The sequence below is a fragment of the Orycteropus afer genome, unplaced genomic scaffold (assembly GCF_000298275.1).
Source record: "Orycteropus afer afer isolate SDZICR_OR568_19922 unplaced genomic scaffold, OryAfe1.0 scaffold00056, whole genome shotgun sequence".
In the NCBI taxonomy this organism is placed as follows: Eukaryota; Metazoa; Chordata; class Mammalia; order Tubulidentata; family Orycteropodidae; genus Orycteropus; species Orycteropus afer.
In genome coordinates, this window is record NW_006921643.1 from 13,103,172 (window position 1) to 13,120,860 (window position 17,689).

At 38.7% G+C, this 17,689-nt stretch overlaps 1 protein-coding gene across 1 annotated transcript in view; it reads left to right on the plus strand.

The window, feature by feature from the left end:
* The window catches only part of KCTD16 (potassium channel tetramerization domain containing 16), a 476,989-nt gene extending 465,972 nt beyond the window's left edge, over positions 1–11,017 (plus strand). Inside the window, exon 2 of the mRNA XM_007939074.2 lies at positions 10,563–11,017. Coding sequence (XP_007937265.1) covers positions 10,563–11,017 — 455 coding nt within the window. The remainder of the gene's footprint in view (positions 1–10,562) is intronic.
* Positions 11,018–17,689: the final 6,672 nt, after the last annotated feature.

A 17,689-nucleotide genomic window follows, 5' to 3' on the forward strand; every position in this document is an offset into this window, starting at 1 on the left:
TATAGCAGGGATTGTGGGGCTGGTGAAGGATCGGGCAGTGTTTTGTTCTGCTGTGCATGGGGTCACTGTGGGTCGGAAACGACTCTATGGCACTTAACAACAACAACAACAACAAAGGAACTGTGGGAGCTCTGGTGGCATAGTGCCTAAGGCATCTGACTGCTAACCAGAAGATTGGTGGTTCAAACACACCAGCTAATCCTTGGAAGGAAGATTGGGCAATCTCCTTCTGTAGTGATACCACCTTGGAAACCCAAGGAGGGTCTGGTGGTATAAGGGTTAAGGCATTTGGCTGATAACCAAAGTGTTGGTGGTTCAAACCCACAAGCTGTTCTGTGGAAGAAATATAAGGTCGTCTCCTTCCATAAAGATTTACAACCTTGGAAACCCAATAGAGGTTTCTATGAGTTGTAATCAACTTGATGGCAATGATTTTGGTTTTTTGATTTGGTATTATTGTGCTAAGTTTCTGGTTTTTGATTACCTTACTCACTTTTGGAATCACTGAGTACAACAGCTGCAACAGACTCAAGCATGGCAATGATTGTGAGGTTGGTGCGGGACTGGGCAGTGTTTCATTCTGTTGTACATAGGGTGGCTATTAGTCGGAACCAAATTGATAGCATCTAACAACAACATGTACAACACGAGGCAGGGATTCTGAGTATGTCCCTTGATATTTTTCGTCAAACTTGTTAGGACTAGAGTAGCAAAGAGACTACCATTCCAGAGATGAAATAAGTCACCTACAAGTAATTTATCAAATTAATAGTGCCTGTCCCCTTAAGAATTTACCGATATTAGTGCTAGAATCTCACAAGTGCTCAAAGAATGACAAAAAGTACATTAAATAGATATTATGAGTGTATGATGTAGTGTTCAAGGCCCTTATAAGTAACACAAAATTAACTCTTACCATAGTGATACTGCCTCGGAAACCCAAGAAGGGGTCCCTATGAGTCAGGTCCTACTTGACGGCACATAAAAACAACAACAGATTAAGCAGAAAGGGAATTTCTTTGCTTATGTAATTATAAGTCTAGGGATACAATTGACTTCAGATTCAGCCAGATCAAGGACTGTCTCTTCGCCAGTTCTGAGCTCTGTCTTATTTGTCTTCTTTCTCCATGAATGAGTTCTCCAACTAGAAAGAAAGATGGTTACTAGGTTCATATCCTCTTAGCTTGGCAACCTTCCACATCAAAGCATACATGTTACCCATAAGGTCCAGCAGAAAATTTCCAGTGAGGCTTCTGGTTCATTTAGCTTGGGTTGTATGCCCATGCCTGAATCTCCCACTACAGCTGGAGGTGTAGAGTGAGGATTACCCTCTTAAAATTTGGATCATGTACCCTCCTCTTGTGGTCAAGGAGTAGGATGGTTGGCAGCCCTTTCAGGAGCATGTAAGGGAAAACAAGGGAGCTTTTAGTGGAAGAAGGAGGGCCAAAAATCCTATACTTATTAAACATTCATTTCATTCTGGGACTCAAAAAGGATTCCAGTTATTGTGAGAGAGAAGTTGTTGGATTTGTGGGATTTGTTCCAGTTTATAAAAAAGGAAGAAAAAAAAAAATTGTGAAGTGGTCTGGAAAAGGGAGTGTCCAGGATGAGGAGAACCAAGCAGGAAAAAGGGTCATGATTTTCCCGTGAAAGAGGCAAACAAAGACTCGCTGGGTAGGGGTCATCAAATACGAACTTAGTTGAAAAAAGCTAAAGTCAAGATGAGAAAATAAAATGAAGAGGAAGAAAGCAAGAAAAGAGGGAAATGGACCTAGAAAATGGAAACAAATGTGTCATTAAGAAATGTGTGAGGGAGCAAGCCAGTAAGGCAAAAACCCGAAACAACCAAACCCACTGCCTTCGAGTAGATTCTGACTCATGACAATCCCTTAGGACGGAGTAGAACTGCCCGCCCACCGGCAAGGGTTTCCAAGGCTATAAATCTTTACAGAAGAAGACTGCCTCATCTTTCTCCTGTGGAGCCACTTATGGGTTCAGACTGCTGACCTTTGTCTTAGCAGCCTAATGCTTTACCCACTGCATCACCAGTAAGGCAGGGAGTCAAAATTCTGGATCTATTGCATTACACATTGCATTGTTTATCATGCATTGTTTTATTTATAGAGAAACCCCAACAGATGAAAAACCTAAGCTGGGAGAGGGTATATCTGAGCATCAACAAATTGGTAAATTATATAAACAGAGGCCATGGATTGAATGGCGAGGAAAGTTAATTATTACCTAAGTTACATAATGTCTTTAAAGATTTCTAGATATTAATAAGTCACATGCACACACACACACACACACATTCATATATATGTAATTATATATGTTTATATATATATGTGGGTATATATATATATATATATATGCATATGTAATTATTTTTTAATTTCTTGGTAGGCCTTGACTGCCTCATGGATTTGCCAATATCTCTGTGGGTCAGCATGCTTTTGCCACATGCATATTAAGTGTCTCATGATAATATATATTCAATATCTATTGATGTTGTTGTTGTTGTTGTTATGTGCCGTTGAGTCAAGTGCTTTAGCCACTATGCTACCAGATCTCCTATATCTAGTGATATGCCTAAATATTTCCCTTTCTAATGATCATTGCATGTCCAATTATTCGATTATTTTTTTCCAGAAGGTTTACTCTCACACACTCTAAACCAAAAGTTATTTTCTATGTTCATTCTCCATTTCCTGTCATTCATTTATTATGTAGAGCATCGATTGAGCATCTACTGTATGCCCTGGCACTGGCATGTGTGCACCCTGTTATGCAGTAGAATGCAGAAGAGAACAAGTTTAGTAGGAAAAACAAACATTAAAAAAAAAATTATATACAGAATTACACATGTAGTATCATGATAGCAAAGGGCAGATCTCCTGGGACTGGTTTAAATTGTGATGGGGGCATCAATGTGTAAGCCCTCAGTGAGAAAGTGATATTTAAGCCAAGCTCTTGGGGATAAGAAACAGTTAAACATGAAGAATGAAGGATTCCTGTTGCTGGCAGAGGGAAGAGGGAAGAGCAAATACAGAATCCTGGGGTATAAAAGAAGGTCAGCACAGCAGGAACTGAAATGAAGTAATAGTTGTTCTATTTTATTTCTACTTCCTAACTCTTCCATTCGGAAGGAAGGTTGGGCAATCTATTTCTGCAGTGATATTGCCTGGAAAACCCAAGGAGGGGTCACTATGAGTTGGATCCGATTCCATGGCAGTGGTTGTGTTTTTTGCATTTAACTCCTCCATGGGAGCTCTGGTGGCATAGTACCTAAGGCATTTGACTGCTAACCAGAAAGCTTGTGGTTCAAACCTACCATCCACTCCTCACAAGGAAGACTGGGCAATCTACTTCCATGGAGATACTGCCTTGGAAACCCAAGGATGGGTTGCTGTGAGTCAGAGTCAACTTCATGGCAGTGTTTTTTGGCAATTCTTCCATTAGAGTTCATATTACAGCAGACCAAGAACCATGTCCTTTGTTTCTTTTGCATCCCTTGAAGTGTCAGTGTAGTGTGCTGGCTATTAAGCTGTTGTCTGTGGTCTCCATAAACCAAAAAAGAAGAAAACCACTGCCACAGAATAAATTCTGACTCATAGAAACCCCCATTAGATTTCCAAGGCTGTAAATCTTTAAGGAAGCCGACTGCTTCATCTTTCTTCCATGGAACAGCTGGTGGATTTGAACCATGGACCTTTTGGTTAACAACCAAAAGCCTTAACCATTACACCACCAGAGCTCCTTCTGGTCTCTATACCCACCCCTATATACTCAGCTTTGTGATGCTGGGGTTGGGTTTCTACTAATCATATCATTCCGTTGCCTAACTGCCTTTCTGGTAGGTTCTGTCAGTGGTGGTGAGGTAGAAGAAAGCTATAGAACATGAAGAGAGAAAGGACTTACTCATTTGTGTGCTGTTCATATCAGCATTAACCCACCTTTTATTTACCCCAAAAGCATGTAATTCCAGTTTCCAAAGTTTTTTTTTTTTTTTTTTTCCTGTAAGCCCCAGAGCAGTCCCCTTAAGAGATACCAGCACCAGTGGGGGCAGCATCCTGTCCTCAGAAACTCCGGTCGCAACTCCATAGGATGTCCCCTCCAAGCTTGTAGATTCTAATAACCTCATCCTTTTTTTCTATGTCTGCCCAGCCTGAAGGGTGGTAGCTGCCTCCTGCAGTTACTATGTCTGTCTCTTAGGTGTCTTCTTTTTTCATTTTCAATCCACCAATATCCATGTAATCAATTCTTATATTAAATTCTCTCTGTTAAGATAACTGATGAGATTTTTATTTTCCTGACTGGCCCTGACTGATGTGTAGATATTTAACAGTCTGCCCATGCCCATAATCATCACCTTTCTAATGAGGAGCCTCAGCTGGGCCCAGCCAAGGTCAAGTGTCATTGAGTGGAAAAGGTCAGCAACAAGCCAGAAATGATGATCGTCAAGCCTGAAGATGCATTTTTCTTAGCAGCTTGCACAGCCAGCTTATTCCCAACGTTTACTATATAATATATTTTCCAAGGTTAGCAGAATTATAAAAACATCAATTTGACCATTATTGACTTTTCAACCAGGACACCAAGAAAGTCTTTCAGCGGCCTCAATAAATTAAATCTGGTCACCTAGCTCCCAGACTGGCAGGCACCTACATCATTGGCAGAGAAGACAGGGGAAAGCAGTTTTCCAAGCTGTTGTTGTAAATGATGTGCATTGTGTTCACAGCCATTAGCAGGTGGAGGATTTGAAGTGTGGATAGATTGCAGAGCTGCCTTTTTTAAAAATGCATAAGCACTTTGTGAGTTTGCTAAGTCATGTTTCATTCAACTTCATTTGAATTTTTCATAGGGAAGATATATTCTATAGTCTTGCCTCTCTTATTCCTTCTTTACCAGTTAGGGCTTTCACAGCTAGGGCTGTAGTGGGAGGAGGCCAAGGCCAACCATACAATTTACTTGACTGATCCTCAGTTATTCCAAGTTATAAAATGCTTAAAGCTTTTGGAGTTTAAGGATCTGGGGGACAACTGATTTTCCTGACCCCTCCCTGCTTAATCTAAAATACCAATGCTCTGGATTTAAATTTATTTTTAATCTCAACAGACTCACCCAGTTATGAATTTGTAAGCACTGCCCTTTAAAGAAAGAGCTCTGGTGGTGCAGTGGTTTAAGCATTTGACTGCTAATCAAAAGGTCAGCAGTTCAACATGGAACAAAATCCAAAATCTCAATAATGACCAGAATTACTGGTCGGGTGGAGTCTGGTGAGACCCCTAATACTATGGCCCTGAAATGCATTCTGCACCTGGAATAAAACTCACTCCTGGGGCTGGCCCAATAGTTAACAAGATGTAAAGGCAGACCACTCAACCCGGGGTGACACACCCACATACTCTATGGAATACATCCCTTGGAGCAATAGACCACAAGGCACCAGAGAGGCAACATTCATATGGAGGTAATGCAGGACAAACAGGAGTGCATGACTATGATGGGCACAGGGGGAGGGTTACTGGACAGGGAGGGGAGGAAAATGGGTTAGAGTTGGACATGGTGAATGGGGAATGAAACGAAATATACACTTAATGTTGAATGTAAAACAAACTCTTAAAAAAAAAAAAAAATCAGCAGTTCAAACACACCAGCCACTCTGCAGGAGAAATATGAGGCAGTCCACTTCCAAAAAGATTTACAGTCTTGGAAACCCTATGAGGTGTTCTACTTTTTCCTATAAGGTTGCTGTGAGTCGGAATAGACCAGATGCCAGTGGATTTGGCTTAGCTTCCTTTACTTACCTTCCTTTCAAACATATTCTGCAGTCACAGACTATGTGTCAGACACTGTACATGATTGTGGTTACCCTCCATGACCACCAGGCACACATTACTAAATTATTATTATGTGTTTTCCTAAGGAGATCCATGAAGGCAGCAGTGTCCTTCCTAACATGATGCTCCAGCCAGATCTGAGAATTGGCTATTTAGTATATTGGTTAAAATATAATAATCATGCTTAATAAGCTCCTGATTTGTTTGTTTATGTAGAATCTTGTCTGGCTTATATTACACTCATGCAACAAATATGCACGAGTGAATGGAATTTATATTGTGTGACACAAACCATTAACCATGATTTACAGGAACTGTCTCCTTCAACCTTCCTAAAACTCCTGTATGGAAGATACTATTGTTAAACTTATTTTATAGATGTAGAAAGTGAGGATCAGTGAGGTTAAGCAAATTATCCAAAATCCCACAAGTGTCAAATCATGGGGTCTGCTTCTGGAGACTGAGATCTTGTTTGCTATGTTATCAACTTGATGTAATTCACATACGGGTTTGAAACATTCATACATTCATTCATCAAACATTCATTAAACCTCTATTATGTGCTCTGAAACCAAAAACAAAAACAGGTGCTTTTGTGGTGTAGTGATTTAGGCATCTGACTGCTAACCAAAATGTCAGTGGTTCAAACCGACCAGCTTCTCTGCAAGAGAAAGATGAGACAGTCAGTTTCTGTAAAGCTTTAGTCTTGGAAACTCAAGGGGGTCACTGTGACTTGGGATCTACTATGTGCTAGGCACCATATCCAACAAATTCAGCCATGGTTTATCTACATTTTAACAAGATCACAAATGATGTACACATAAAAATCACCTAGGGATCTCTAACATCACCTAGAGTTCTTGTTAAAATATAGATTCTGATTCAGTTTCTCTGGAGTGGAAATGCAAATTCTCAGCAGGAGTTCTATGCAGAATGAATATGTTCAAAACCTTGACTTTTAGGTGCTTTGACCAGTGATTCAATAAACTCCTGAAAGGCAATAGATTTTTGGCATTTTCAGTGTCAATAGGTCAGACTGTTCTTGGACTGAAATTGTTTTCTCCTTACATCAAATTTTGGATAATCAATTGTCCAAATGGAGAGAATTAACGTAGGCATTGTAATAATTTTTGAAACCTCAGCAAACTGTTAGCAAAAGTATCCTGCAATATGAAGTACTATGGTATTTTTGAGATCGTTATTTGCTATAATTGGGTGGATTCTAGACTATCATAAGTTACAGATTTGACCCTTTCGATCTTTCCACATTTTCAAGATTTGTGAGCACATCTCAGTGACATCTACATAAGTCACTTCTGATGCTGGTTTAAAGCCTCTTTGATGTGGTTTTACATTCTCTCTTCAAAGACGTTGTTGTTGTTGTTGTTGTTGTTATGTGCCGTCGAGTCAGCCCTGACTCATAGCGACCCCTCCTTGGGTTTCCGAGGCAGTATCACTACGGAAGCGTTGGTTCTTGGGAAAAGGATTGTCGGGCAGACAATGGTTAAAAAGAAAAAGAAACAAAAATGGGGCAGTTTGATTGTTTTTTACATGTTTGACTATTTTTCAAATTTTACAATGACTCTCCACACAGCACCTCCAGCTGGTCTGTATTAATCTCATCTTCTTTCTAAATTTCAATAAAATATATAGACTTCTGGAACCATCTTATGAATTATCTTGCCAAAATGGTAAAACATTCAAATGTTCTCATAAAATATTGAAACATGTGGTAGTATAAAAGGCTACACTAAAATTAAGTTCTTCAATTTCCCTTTAATAGTGATATTGCCTAGAATAAGTGGAAAGTAATACTTCTATTTGGCTGGAAGCTGGAGGATCCCAGCTGACATTTAAGTCCATGATGATCCCCACAGTTCAGGGAGGAAATGGTGGTCATGCTGCCAGGTTTCTGGCTTGGCCATGCAGTGGAGTTCTCCACATGAATACACATGGATCCCTCACATACTGATGTTTGTGTTGTTAAGATGGCTTTTAGAGCAGAGTCTAGCTTCCCTGTGAGAAATCTGAATGGAGTGACTTTATTGTGGGAAGGTAACTCTTGGATTGGAAAACACAGGGCTTGCATTTCTCCTGGTTCAGCATGTTTTACAGGCAAAACAGTGTGTTGTCTTATTTTAAGGTAATAAGCAGGCATATTCTGGCATATTTTTCTTCACCTTTCCACCCTCCACCTCCTCCTTCTCTTATTTTTTTTTTAAAGCTAAGTTCAATTTCTGAACTTTTCTCAAAAAGGATCAAACTAGATCAGCTCTAGGTTGATGCTGTTACTTTTCATTGACTCAATTTATTGATTGGGACTATTTCTCGATCGACTCTTAGTACAAGGATTGCAGGGTTTTAAGAGGCAGAGGCAGAATCTGACTTCTGAAGGAAAAAAAAAACAAAACAAAAAAAAAACAATCCCCCTAAAATCCGTGCTGGTAGACAGAAACCATTTTCTATGTCTGATATTTTTCAGTCACCAGCTGGTACGTGTTGAACAATGTCTCTGCTGCATGGAAGAATTCATCTGTAATCGCCTGAGATAACTAGGACATCACTGCTGTTGTGATTCCTCTTGGCTAATTGCATTATTGCATTTAGTTTGATGGGTATATAAATACAATGATTACTCAGTCACATTTGAAAAAGTAGTTTGAGAGAGCAGGTGTAAGTTAGAGCTACTTTTGGAGTTATGATTTACAGGGTCTTTATCTTTACTCCTTTTGAGAAAATGCATCAGAATAAATTATCATCAATGTTTAGGTCATTTCAATATGTAAAATCAAAGATTAAAATCAAAGATATTATATAAGAAGACATGGAATAGCTTTCCTAGTCATTTCCATTCTGGGTTTCTCCTCAATTAGCCATGTTAGAAATAGCAATAACATAAGATTCTATTATATAATATGTCCTATTATTTATGCAAATTATACCCAGTACAAATCATAAATTATCCTTGTTCCTCAATATTGGTATCATAAAGGAGATTTATTTTATTTTATGGCTTAAATGCAATAAACTATATGAATTGTCAAGCACATAAATATATGGTCAGTTGGACTTGGAGATTACAATTATGTATCTGTAAAATGGCTCTAATGACAGTATTGGCAGTTCAGTGCTAGAATTCTTGTCTTCCATACAGGAGACCTGGGTTAGATTACTAGCCAATGAACCTAATGCACAGTCACCACTCATCTGTAAGTGGAAGCTTATGTATTGCTATGATGCTGAAGAGGTTTCAACAGAGCTCCCAGTCTATGATACACTAGAAAAAAAGGTCTTGCAAACTATTTCCAAAATCAGCTGGTGAAAACCCTCTGGATCACAATGATTTGATCCACAATGGATCATGGCTGTAGCATGGGACCAGGCAACATTTCTTTTCATTATGCATAGGGTCACCATGAGTAGGAGGCTGACTCAATGGGATGGGAGCTAACAACAGCAAAGTGGCTTTGCCTCCAGATAGTTGAGTGCAGTGTTGGAAGAGTCAAGACTCTTTTGGTAAGCAGGGGATTGAGGGGAGAGAGAAAGTCAGCACTCGTTTAGTAATAACAGGGAATTTAGTGTATAATATAATTGAAAGGTCTACTGGCAGGACTAACAGCAGGTATGACAAGATCCAGGTAGTTAAAAGTTATAATTAGAATACAACTTTTTATTGAAACTCAACACTGTACTCTGGACTATTTTCTTGGATTACAACAATGGACACCTCACTCTGTCCACCTTAAGGAGCTCATGGTATAGTGAGTCATACAGTAATAAAGAATTATAACAGGAGGTGATACATGCAATAATAGAGGCATTGGCAAAAGATAACATAACTCCAAAAAAATAATAAGCATTTCTGAGGAGGATTGAACAAAGACTCCAGATAGACCTTGAACCTTAAACATTGTTTCCAAGGATAAGAATGAATTTTACAGACAGGAAAGATGAATAAAAATTGTTAATGGCCTTGTTACACATTGGGGAGTTCTGTGTTCATATCCCAGTTCAGCCACTTCCAAATTGTGTCCACTATGGCAAATGCTTTAACTCTGGGATTCTTAGCTTCCTTGAATGGAAACCAGAAGTGGAACTATTGAGTTCATGACATTCTTATGAGGATCTAATGCATGCACAGAGCTTAGATGGGGCTCGGAGCAAAGTGAGTCCCCCAGAACTGAGAGCAGCCATTTCACTCTTAGAGACTGCCCATGTTATACCCAACTGTGATCACATGGAATTTTGGGTTAGGGTTTAACATCAGCCACAATAAAATAGACTAGCATTTATTGATTGCTTGCTGTATGTCACATACTGAATTCAGAGTTTTCCTTGACTCATCTCAGTCCTCACTAGAATTGTAGGTATTAGAAAAATCATTATCCTCAGCTCACAGATGAGGAAACTGTAGCTTTGAGAACCTAAGGGGTCTGCCAAAATGACAAGGTTTGTAAATGGTATAGCTAAGTTTTCCTACCCAGAGCTGTCTCATTCCAATGCCTGTATATTTCCTACTAGGCAGTATGCCATATTTATCTCCCTCTGTCAATGTCCTTGACTTTTGGCTGCTCCTGTTGTGACCCAATTTGAGTGCCACTTCACCACTGGTAAAGACAAAGTTCAATGATAGTCACATGTGTGGTGTTTGGTGTTATGCTGGGATTTTAAGCTGAACTGGCTACCGTTAATCCCTTGTGTTTTGTGCTTCCTTTGCAGGTGAGCCTTCCAGGTGGTCATCCTCGCACTGTGACTGCTGCTGCAAGAATGGCAAGGGTGACAAAGAAGGGGAGAGTGGTACATCTTGCAATGACCTCTCCACCTCCAGCTGTGACAGCCAGTCTGAGGCCAGCTCTCCCCAGGAGACCGTCATCTGTGGGCCAGTGACACGTCAGACCAACATCCAGACTCTGGACCGTCCCATCAAGAAGGGCCCAGTCCAGCTGATCCAACAGTCAGAGATGCGACGGAAAAGTGATCTGCTCCGGACTCTCACCTCGGGCTCCAGGGAGTCAAACATGAGCAGCAAAAAAAAAGCTGTTAAGGAAAAGCTCTCAATAGAAGAAGAGCTGGAGAGGTGCATCCAGGATTTCCTAAAGATCAAAATTCCAGATCGGTTTCCTGAGAGAAAACATCCTTGGCAATCTGAACTCTTACGGAAGTATCATCTCTAGGGGTGGGTTAGGGGTGGGTGGGAGAAGAAACAACCATGTCACCATTTTGAAATAAACCTCCTGAAACAGAATTCATGTTTTAAAAGGGGGGTGGGGGACTAATAATAATACACATTTGTTAGAACACAATAGCCCATTGATATTCTACTGCCTATTTTACCTAGTTCACCTTAACATGCAAATCCACAGGGTAGATTTCTTTCCAGATGTGGAAACACAAGAAAATCTTTTTGTTGTTTGTTTGTTAACTTGGTCCCATGTGCTGAGTACCTTATCTATGATGAGACCCAGCTACTTAAGAGTAGCTGAGAGGCCTTGGGAGTCGTCTACCCCAAACTGGGTTTTTCTCTTATCTTCTACCTCCCTCTTCTGAATGGGGTTATGGAAGAAAGAGGTCTATCCCAAGGGCATATGTTTAGATTTTTAATTTTGCTTTTTTATTTGTTTATGGGGTTAGGGGGGAATGGCAGATTTCTATGACTTTTCATGCAAATCTATTATGTGCCAGTTTATACTGACTTGGTATGCATGAGTATTTGTGCAACACATTTGTGCACAACTAAATATGTATATACACACAGTGCACATGACCAAGGGGCCTAGGTGTCCTGAGGGGTGTGCACCTACTGCTTGGCAGCCCCTCTTTGGGCACTTCAGACAAATGAGCCTGCCCCATTCTTAAAACCTTTCTGGGAAGACTTCCCAACCTCTCCTGGCAACACTTTCTAACAGTGAGTAATCCTCATCATCAGCAACCACGGACTTCCTTATTTCAAAAATTAACACCATCGGGCTCCACTTTACACCTTTGCTCTTTCTGCACTAGAAGAGGGTGTGAAGAGTTAGTTAAACATTCTTTAACACAAACAAACATTCTATCAACAAAAATTACTATTAAATGACCCTGTACTCAGCCTCCTCTACACTGAGCTATCTCCCTTTTCTCAATGTTTTCAGAGTTTTTACTGCCCACGTTTTCACGGGGTGGCCTTTCCATGTAATCCACTGTATTCCTGTGTAGGTGTGGAGCTGAGAAAAACACACAGCACTTGAATAAGCATCCAGCCTTGTGTGTGTGTGTTTGTTTTAGGGGGAATTATATTCCACACGCTTCCTAATTATTTCTTGTAATTTTTAAAGCTACAGTGCTATGTTGTTAGTTGCTTGCAATCAGCTTTGAGTTTTATTTGCTTTTGGAATTCTGGGATTTGGCTGTGTCCATACTGGGATTTAGCAGGGTAATTTCTCTGATGTCTGTTAACAACTCAAATGAGTAACTAGAGCCAGAGTTAAGGCTTTGTATTTCTAAACTATCTTTCTTGATTACATTCTTGACCAGTATAGACACAGCCAAAAAGAAACTGTTAATAGCCAACCATTCTTGTGACTTTGTATTCTCTTAATGAACCAATAGTTCTTTTGGTGGAATTGTGGTAAATGAAGGTTAAAAGGTCACTTTTTAAATTTTATTTTCAGCATTCCTCATGCATTTCAGTGGGAATTCAACAAAGGAATTTGTCAGTCATTTTTTGTGTGCCAAGTGTTTTTTTTTTTTTTTTTAATTGTGTGTGTGTGTACGTGTGAATGTGTATATGTGTAATGAAGGTAATAAAGGCAACTCAATAATGTGAGTAGGAGGGAAAAATAACGACCAATTGCTTCTTTTTGAAATCTCCCAATGATTCACATTTATTATGTAAGGGGTTCTGTCTTGATTCCTGTCATCAGTGTCTGTTTGTATATAGGTATCTTTCTGAATTTTTGCAATTCTTGCCTTCACACCTGGGAGACAGTCTCAACCAATGTTTTCCTGTTCTGATGGTTCTAATGGAATTTAAAGTTTTACTTAAGGGGGAGGGGTACTGAATTTTTAAATCAAGGTGTCAAAAGAACTATAATATATGAATTTAAGTTGTGTTATTTTATGTATTATCAATATATTAGCAGGCACTTGATCTTAACTACAACATAGGTTTATAAAGAATATTTCAGCATTCTTTTCAATGTTTCTTGATACCACATCAAAATACCATTATCCTAATAATTGCAGATGCTGAAAAGAATCTTGGAGCTTAATGGACCAAGAAAGTGTTGAATTTGGGGAAAATATCATGAAACTCACTTGATTCTTGTGGTCCCACTGGAAATGCTGTCAAATAGTTTGGGATCTAAATAAAATGCCCGAAATTCCAACTCCTTTAAATTTCAGACCTGATTATAATGTGTCAAGACAGAGACACAGGAGTAAGAATTGGAGGGTTGATATGGCAATAATACTTCTACTACATCCTTTGAGCAAGAAATTAAACACTGTTTAGGAAAATATTCCTAGCACCATTCTTCTTTCCCTTGGCCTGTCATACAAGGTTTCTGCTTAGGCACTCTTTATATCCTCAGTGAACAAAAGTAGTGGTTGGAATTTTTTTTTTTTTTTTTTATTTTATTCTGGACCAGCTCTAGATTGTCACCAACCCCATGTTGAAAATCCAAATATCTAAGACAATAATGTGGTGTTCATATGTGAGTGAACTGGCTTGCAGATGAATAGAATATCAACTTGGTCAGTAAAAGGCTGTGAGGTGGCACTGAGTAAATGGTACACATCAGTCTTATTTGGAGTGGAGTTATCCGACAAGTCCATGTAGCCTGCAACAATGGAAATGACTTCTGGGTAAATGAATTAGAGATTAAAGAATCTAGTGGCCCTGGTAGTCACTGGGAATCAGATTTGTTTCCCTGTAGTCGAAGGGGTTTTTAGAACTTTTATTCATTTCTGGACAGAACTATATATATGGTTGATTTATTGAACATTAGTTATGACAAAGACCATAAACTGCTGATAAGAACAAACTAATAGCAGCAGATGGGTCAAATGAAATGGGAACCGTAAGAGTAGATCCTCTTCATAAATTCTGCGAGCTAAAAATCCATGAGCATGGGGAGAGCATTCTCTAGAAGTATGGGTCAAAAATGGAATGGTCTGCATGCAACAAGAAAAGGGGAAGACAAGAAAGTAAAACTGCTAGATTGTCATCATGGTGGTAGGTCTTTGCTCCCCCTGCTAAGAAAAAGAAAATTGCCCTGAGAGTTAGCCATAAAAACAACAAAGTGGCTTCCAAAATTTACAGTGATGTTATTCTTTATAACTGTAGGCATAGTTATGTGACTGGAAATTCTTGCATGGTGAATTAAAATAAAAAAGGGAACAATGCACAAATCATAAATGTTCCCTTTCCTTATTATTTCTCCATAGCTATGTCTACCCCAACGGATTCATTTGGGGTAGGGTGGGGCAAATATTTGTTAAAGAGGAGCTGACATGGAATTTTTCCTTTTTCAGTTGGACTTGTTTGATTCAGAGGTACATTTATGCACAGAACAGCAGTGTGTTCCTCATTGAATCCTCTCAGTCTCCACTGCTTGTGCTTCTGGATTATTTTTGCTTCCCTGGATTTTGGTTCCTCCCTTAGTACCCTTTGTCTGTGCAAGCAAAACACACCATAGTAAGAAAAGAAGAAGAAGTAAAAAAAAGAATATATGGTGTTTTGCAAAATTATTTCTTACTGGCTTCTGTAGTGTCAGCCAAACTTTGATTCTCATATACTCTCCTTTGCTACACTTCTTGCTTTCTAACAGTGTATCTACTATAGTAGTTAACCCAGATACCATGCCACTAGATAGCATGCCACGGAATTTGACTAACCTTGGTCTTCCTGATGCTCTTTACTAGAATTTCTAACATTCTTTCTGTGAACTTGTAGGAAGAATTCTTTGTCACTTCCACTTGACATAGCAATTTTCAAAGGAAGAATGAAGGGAGTTATTTTTTTTCCCCTTAAGTGACTCTGTGGCAGATAAATGTTTTTGCCAATTTGCATGCTAGGTTATAGGTTTAGCATGGACCATTTTTCTGTTTAATGTCTTGGTATCATTGACATCTTGCACTCTTGATGGCCCACTGTTCCAATTTATTTATTTTCTTCTATATTGTCAAAATAACATACTAGAGAAAGAATCAGCGTGAGCATTCTGTATTCTGAGTGGAAATGGAGTTTGATGTCATTTATACAGGACTGTACAATGATTAATATCTGCACAGAAATTAGACCAAATGAAACCTGCTGGAATGGGTTTGATTTATATTACCTTCATCATTCTGGTTTTAGATGAAATGGTTATTGCTCTCCACCCCTGCTGAAAGAAAAGCATCTTAAACCTTAATAATCACAGCCTTGTGATGCAATGACAGAGTTCATTTGTTTGAAATGTCTGTTTTCTCGTCTTGCCTTGTACATTAGAATAGAGATTTTTTTCCCAGTGACCTCCATTGCAAACTCTTTAGCAGTGTTTCCTAGTGCCTAGTATGTACAAAAATCACTTGTAGAACCTGTAAAAATGCAGATTCCTTCACTCCTACCTTTTGGAAGACTTAGAATGGGGCAAAAAATTTGCATTATGACCAAACATCCTTAATGATTTTGATGAAGATGGTTTGTAGATCCCACTTGGAGAAACTTTGCTGTTTAGGAACTATGCCAAACTCAACATTTCTCTCACTACTCAGTGACTCATCCTCAGTTCCTTCTCTTTTGCTCACTTTTTTTCCACTAAAAATAAGTCAGTGCATGCATTATTCACTATTTTAAGGGAAAAGCCCAAAGAAAAATGTTCCAGGACTATTACAGAATAAAATGTCATGATTCCATTGCCATTCTTCCTCCTGTGAGACATAATATCTTCTCCATTTTGCTTTTTTTTTTTGGCCAAATTGAAGGAATGTATCAAGGTAGACGTATCCCTGGGTAGATGGGAACATATCTCTGAGTGAGATATGTTCTAATGATACCCAATGAGGAATATGAAAATGACCTTCCCCAAGGAGTGTTCTTTATTTCCAAGCCCTTACTCAGTTCAAATCAGAAGAATTGGAAAGTGAGCCATAATTCAGCGATATGTATGGCAGGACTGAGTAATGTTTCATTGTTTTACACATGGGGTTGCTAAGAGTCAGAGATAACCTGACAGCATCAACATGGTCCCAAAGGTGATTCCAGATATACACATGCCACCAAAATAAACACGGAATGATTAGTAAATGCAGCTAACTTTCAATGGTAAAACTCCAAGCCAATGAACTGCCAAGTTTGCACCATTTGACTCAAGCAGACTATTTAACTCTCAGATTATTCAAAATCCTGAATCCTAACATAAACTGAAAGTTCAGGCAAAACCTATGAAGGAGAATAAGTACAAAAGAGAAGAAGGACAGAATTCAAAATGCTGGTCATATTCTACATATAATGCCCCTAAGGAAAGAAGTTTTGTGACATTGTTGTCACCTTGACCAGGGGAGATGACCATACTATGATCACTCAGACATAATTTTTTAGAGGCTTTAGATTATCAATTGGTCTTATTCATGGAACAAATAACTGGATAGACCTCAAATCCTCAAATTTTACAAGAAATAGAGAATTAGTGACTTAAGTTTATGCTTGTCATGATCATCAGTGAATATTTAAGTAAAGATAGTTTCCCAAAAGGAAAATGAAGAATAGTTAATAAAACTGATGGGCTTGAGCAGCTAATTAAGACTATCTGTCCAAGGGTTTTTTTTTTTTTTTTTTTAAAGTTCAATTTGATTCAGTTTGTTGCCTTCCTTCCTCTACTCCCTAAGTAGGTTCCCTTTATTGCTCAGCTTCCTGACCTTTTGAAAAATGTTCCTCTTGTTTGCGAACAGATTGTATTGTTTATTGGTAAAGAATTTAAAGTTCCTAGACTATGCTCCTTGCTCTATTTAGGGAATTAAAAAAAAAATGGGGGAGGTGGGTGTGGGGAGAGAAAGGCAAATGTGCTCTGTATGCAACTGTTAAGGTATTTATTTTCAGGAGGGGGTGATTTTCTTGTTAATAAGTCTCATAAAAGCACTCATAAGCCAACAAGAGTATTTAGTAAGACTCCTCTCTCCAGCAACCTCCTCTATCTTGTCAGTTTATTCTTAGAATTGACCTTTTACTAATTTACCTGCATTTGCACAATAAAAATCAACATAACTTTAGATACTCTCCATGCTGATGTTGGCTTCATCAATCATAAATGGAAATAGAACTGATGCACAAAACAGTAGTGGGGTAGAGTTGCTTTGAAATTTCATCTGTGTGTAAATGTGTGTGTGCATACACACATGTGCAATTTTTAGGCCACTATTGAGTTAGTGGCTAATACACAATAGTGATACCCAAGTGTAAGAATTTTAGTTAAAAAGTAGAACAGTTTTTTAGTTCAAAATAACAGTTTATCTTTACTGTGGTTATCAGCCCTTGAGAATGTTGAGTAAAGTTGGGTACTTGATGTGAAATATAAAACATGCCACATTACAGACTTCTACAGAAATATTAAACTGATTTTCATTCACATAACACTAATGGAATCTTACTGTCAAAAAAGAAGGATGAAAAGATTTGCTTGAAGCTTATAATAGTCATAGGATTCATATTGATCAACAATGGTTTTTCTCTATTTCAGCCAGTGGTCAGTGGTTTATTTCTAAATGTGAGAGACAGATAGGAAAAAATAAGTAAATAAATAATAAGCCTTTTCTGTGACTTGTCTGGGTTACAAGCAGTTATAACAGTGGTTCTCAAAGTCCACCCAGGGGACTGTGACATGTCT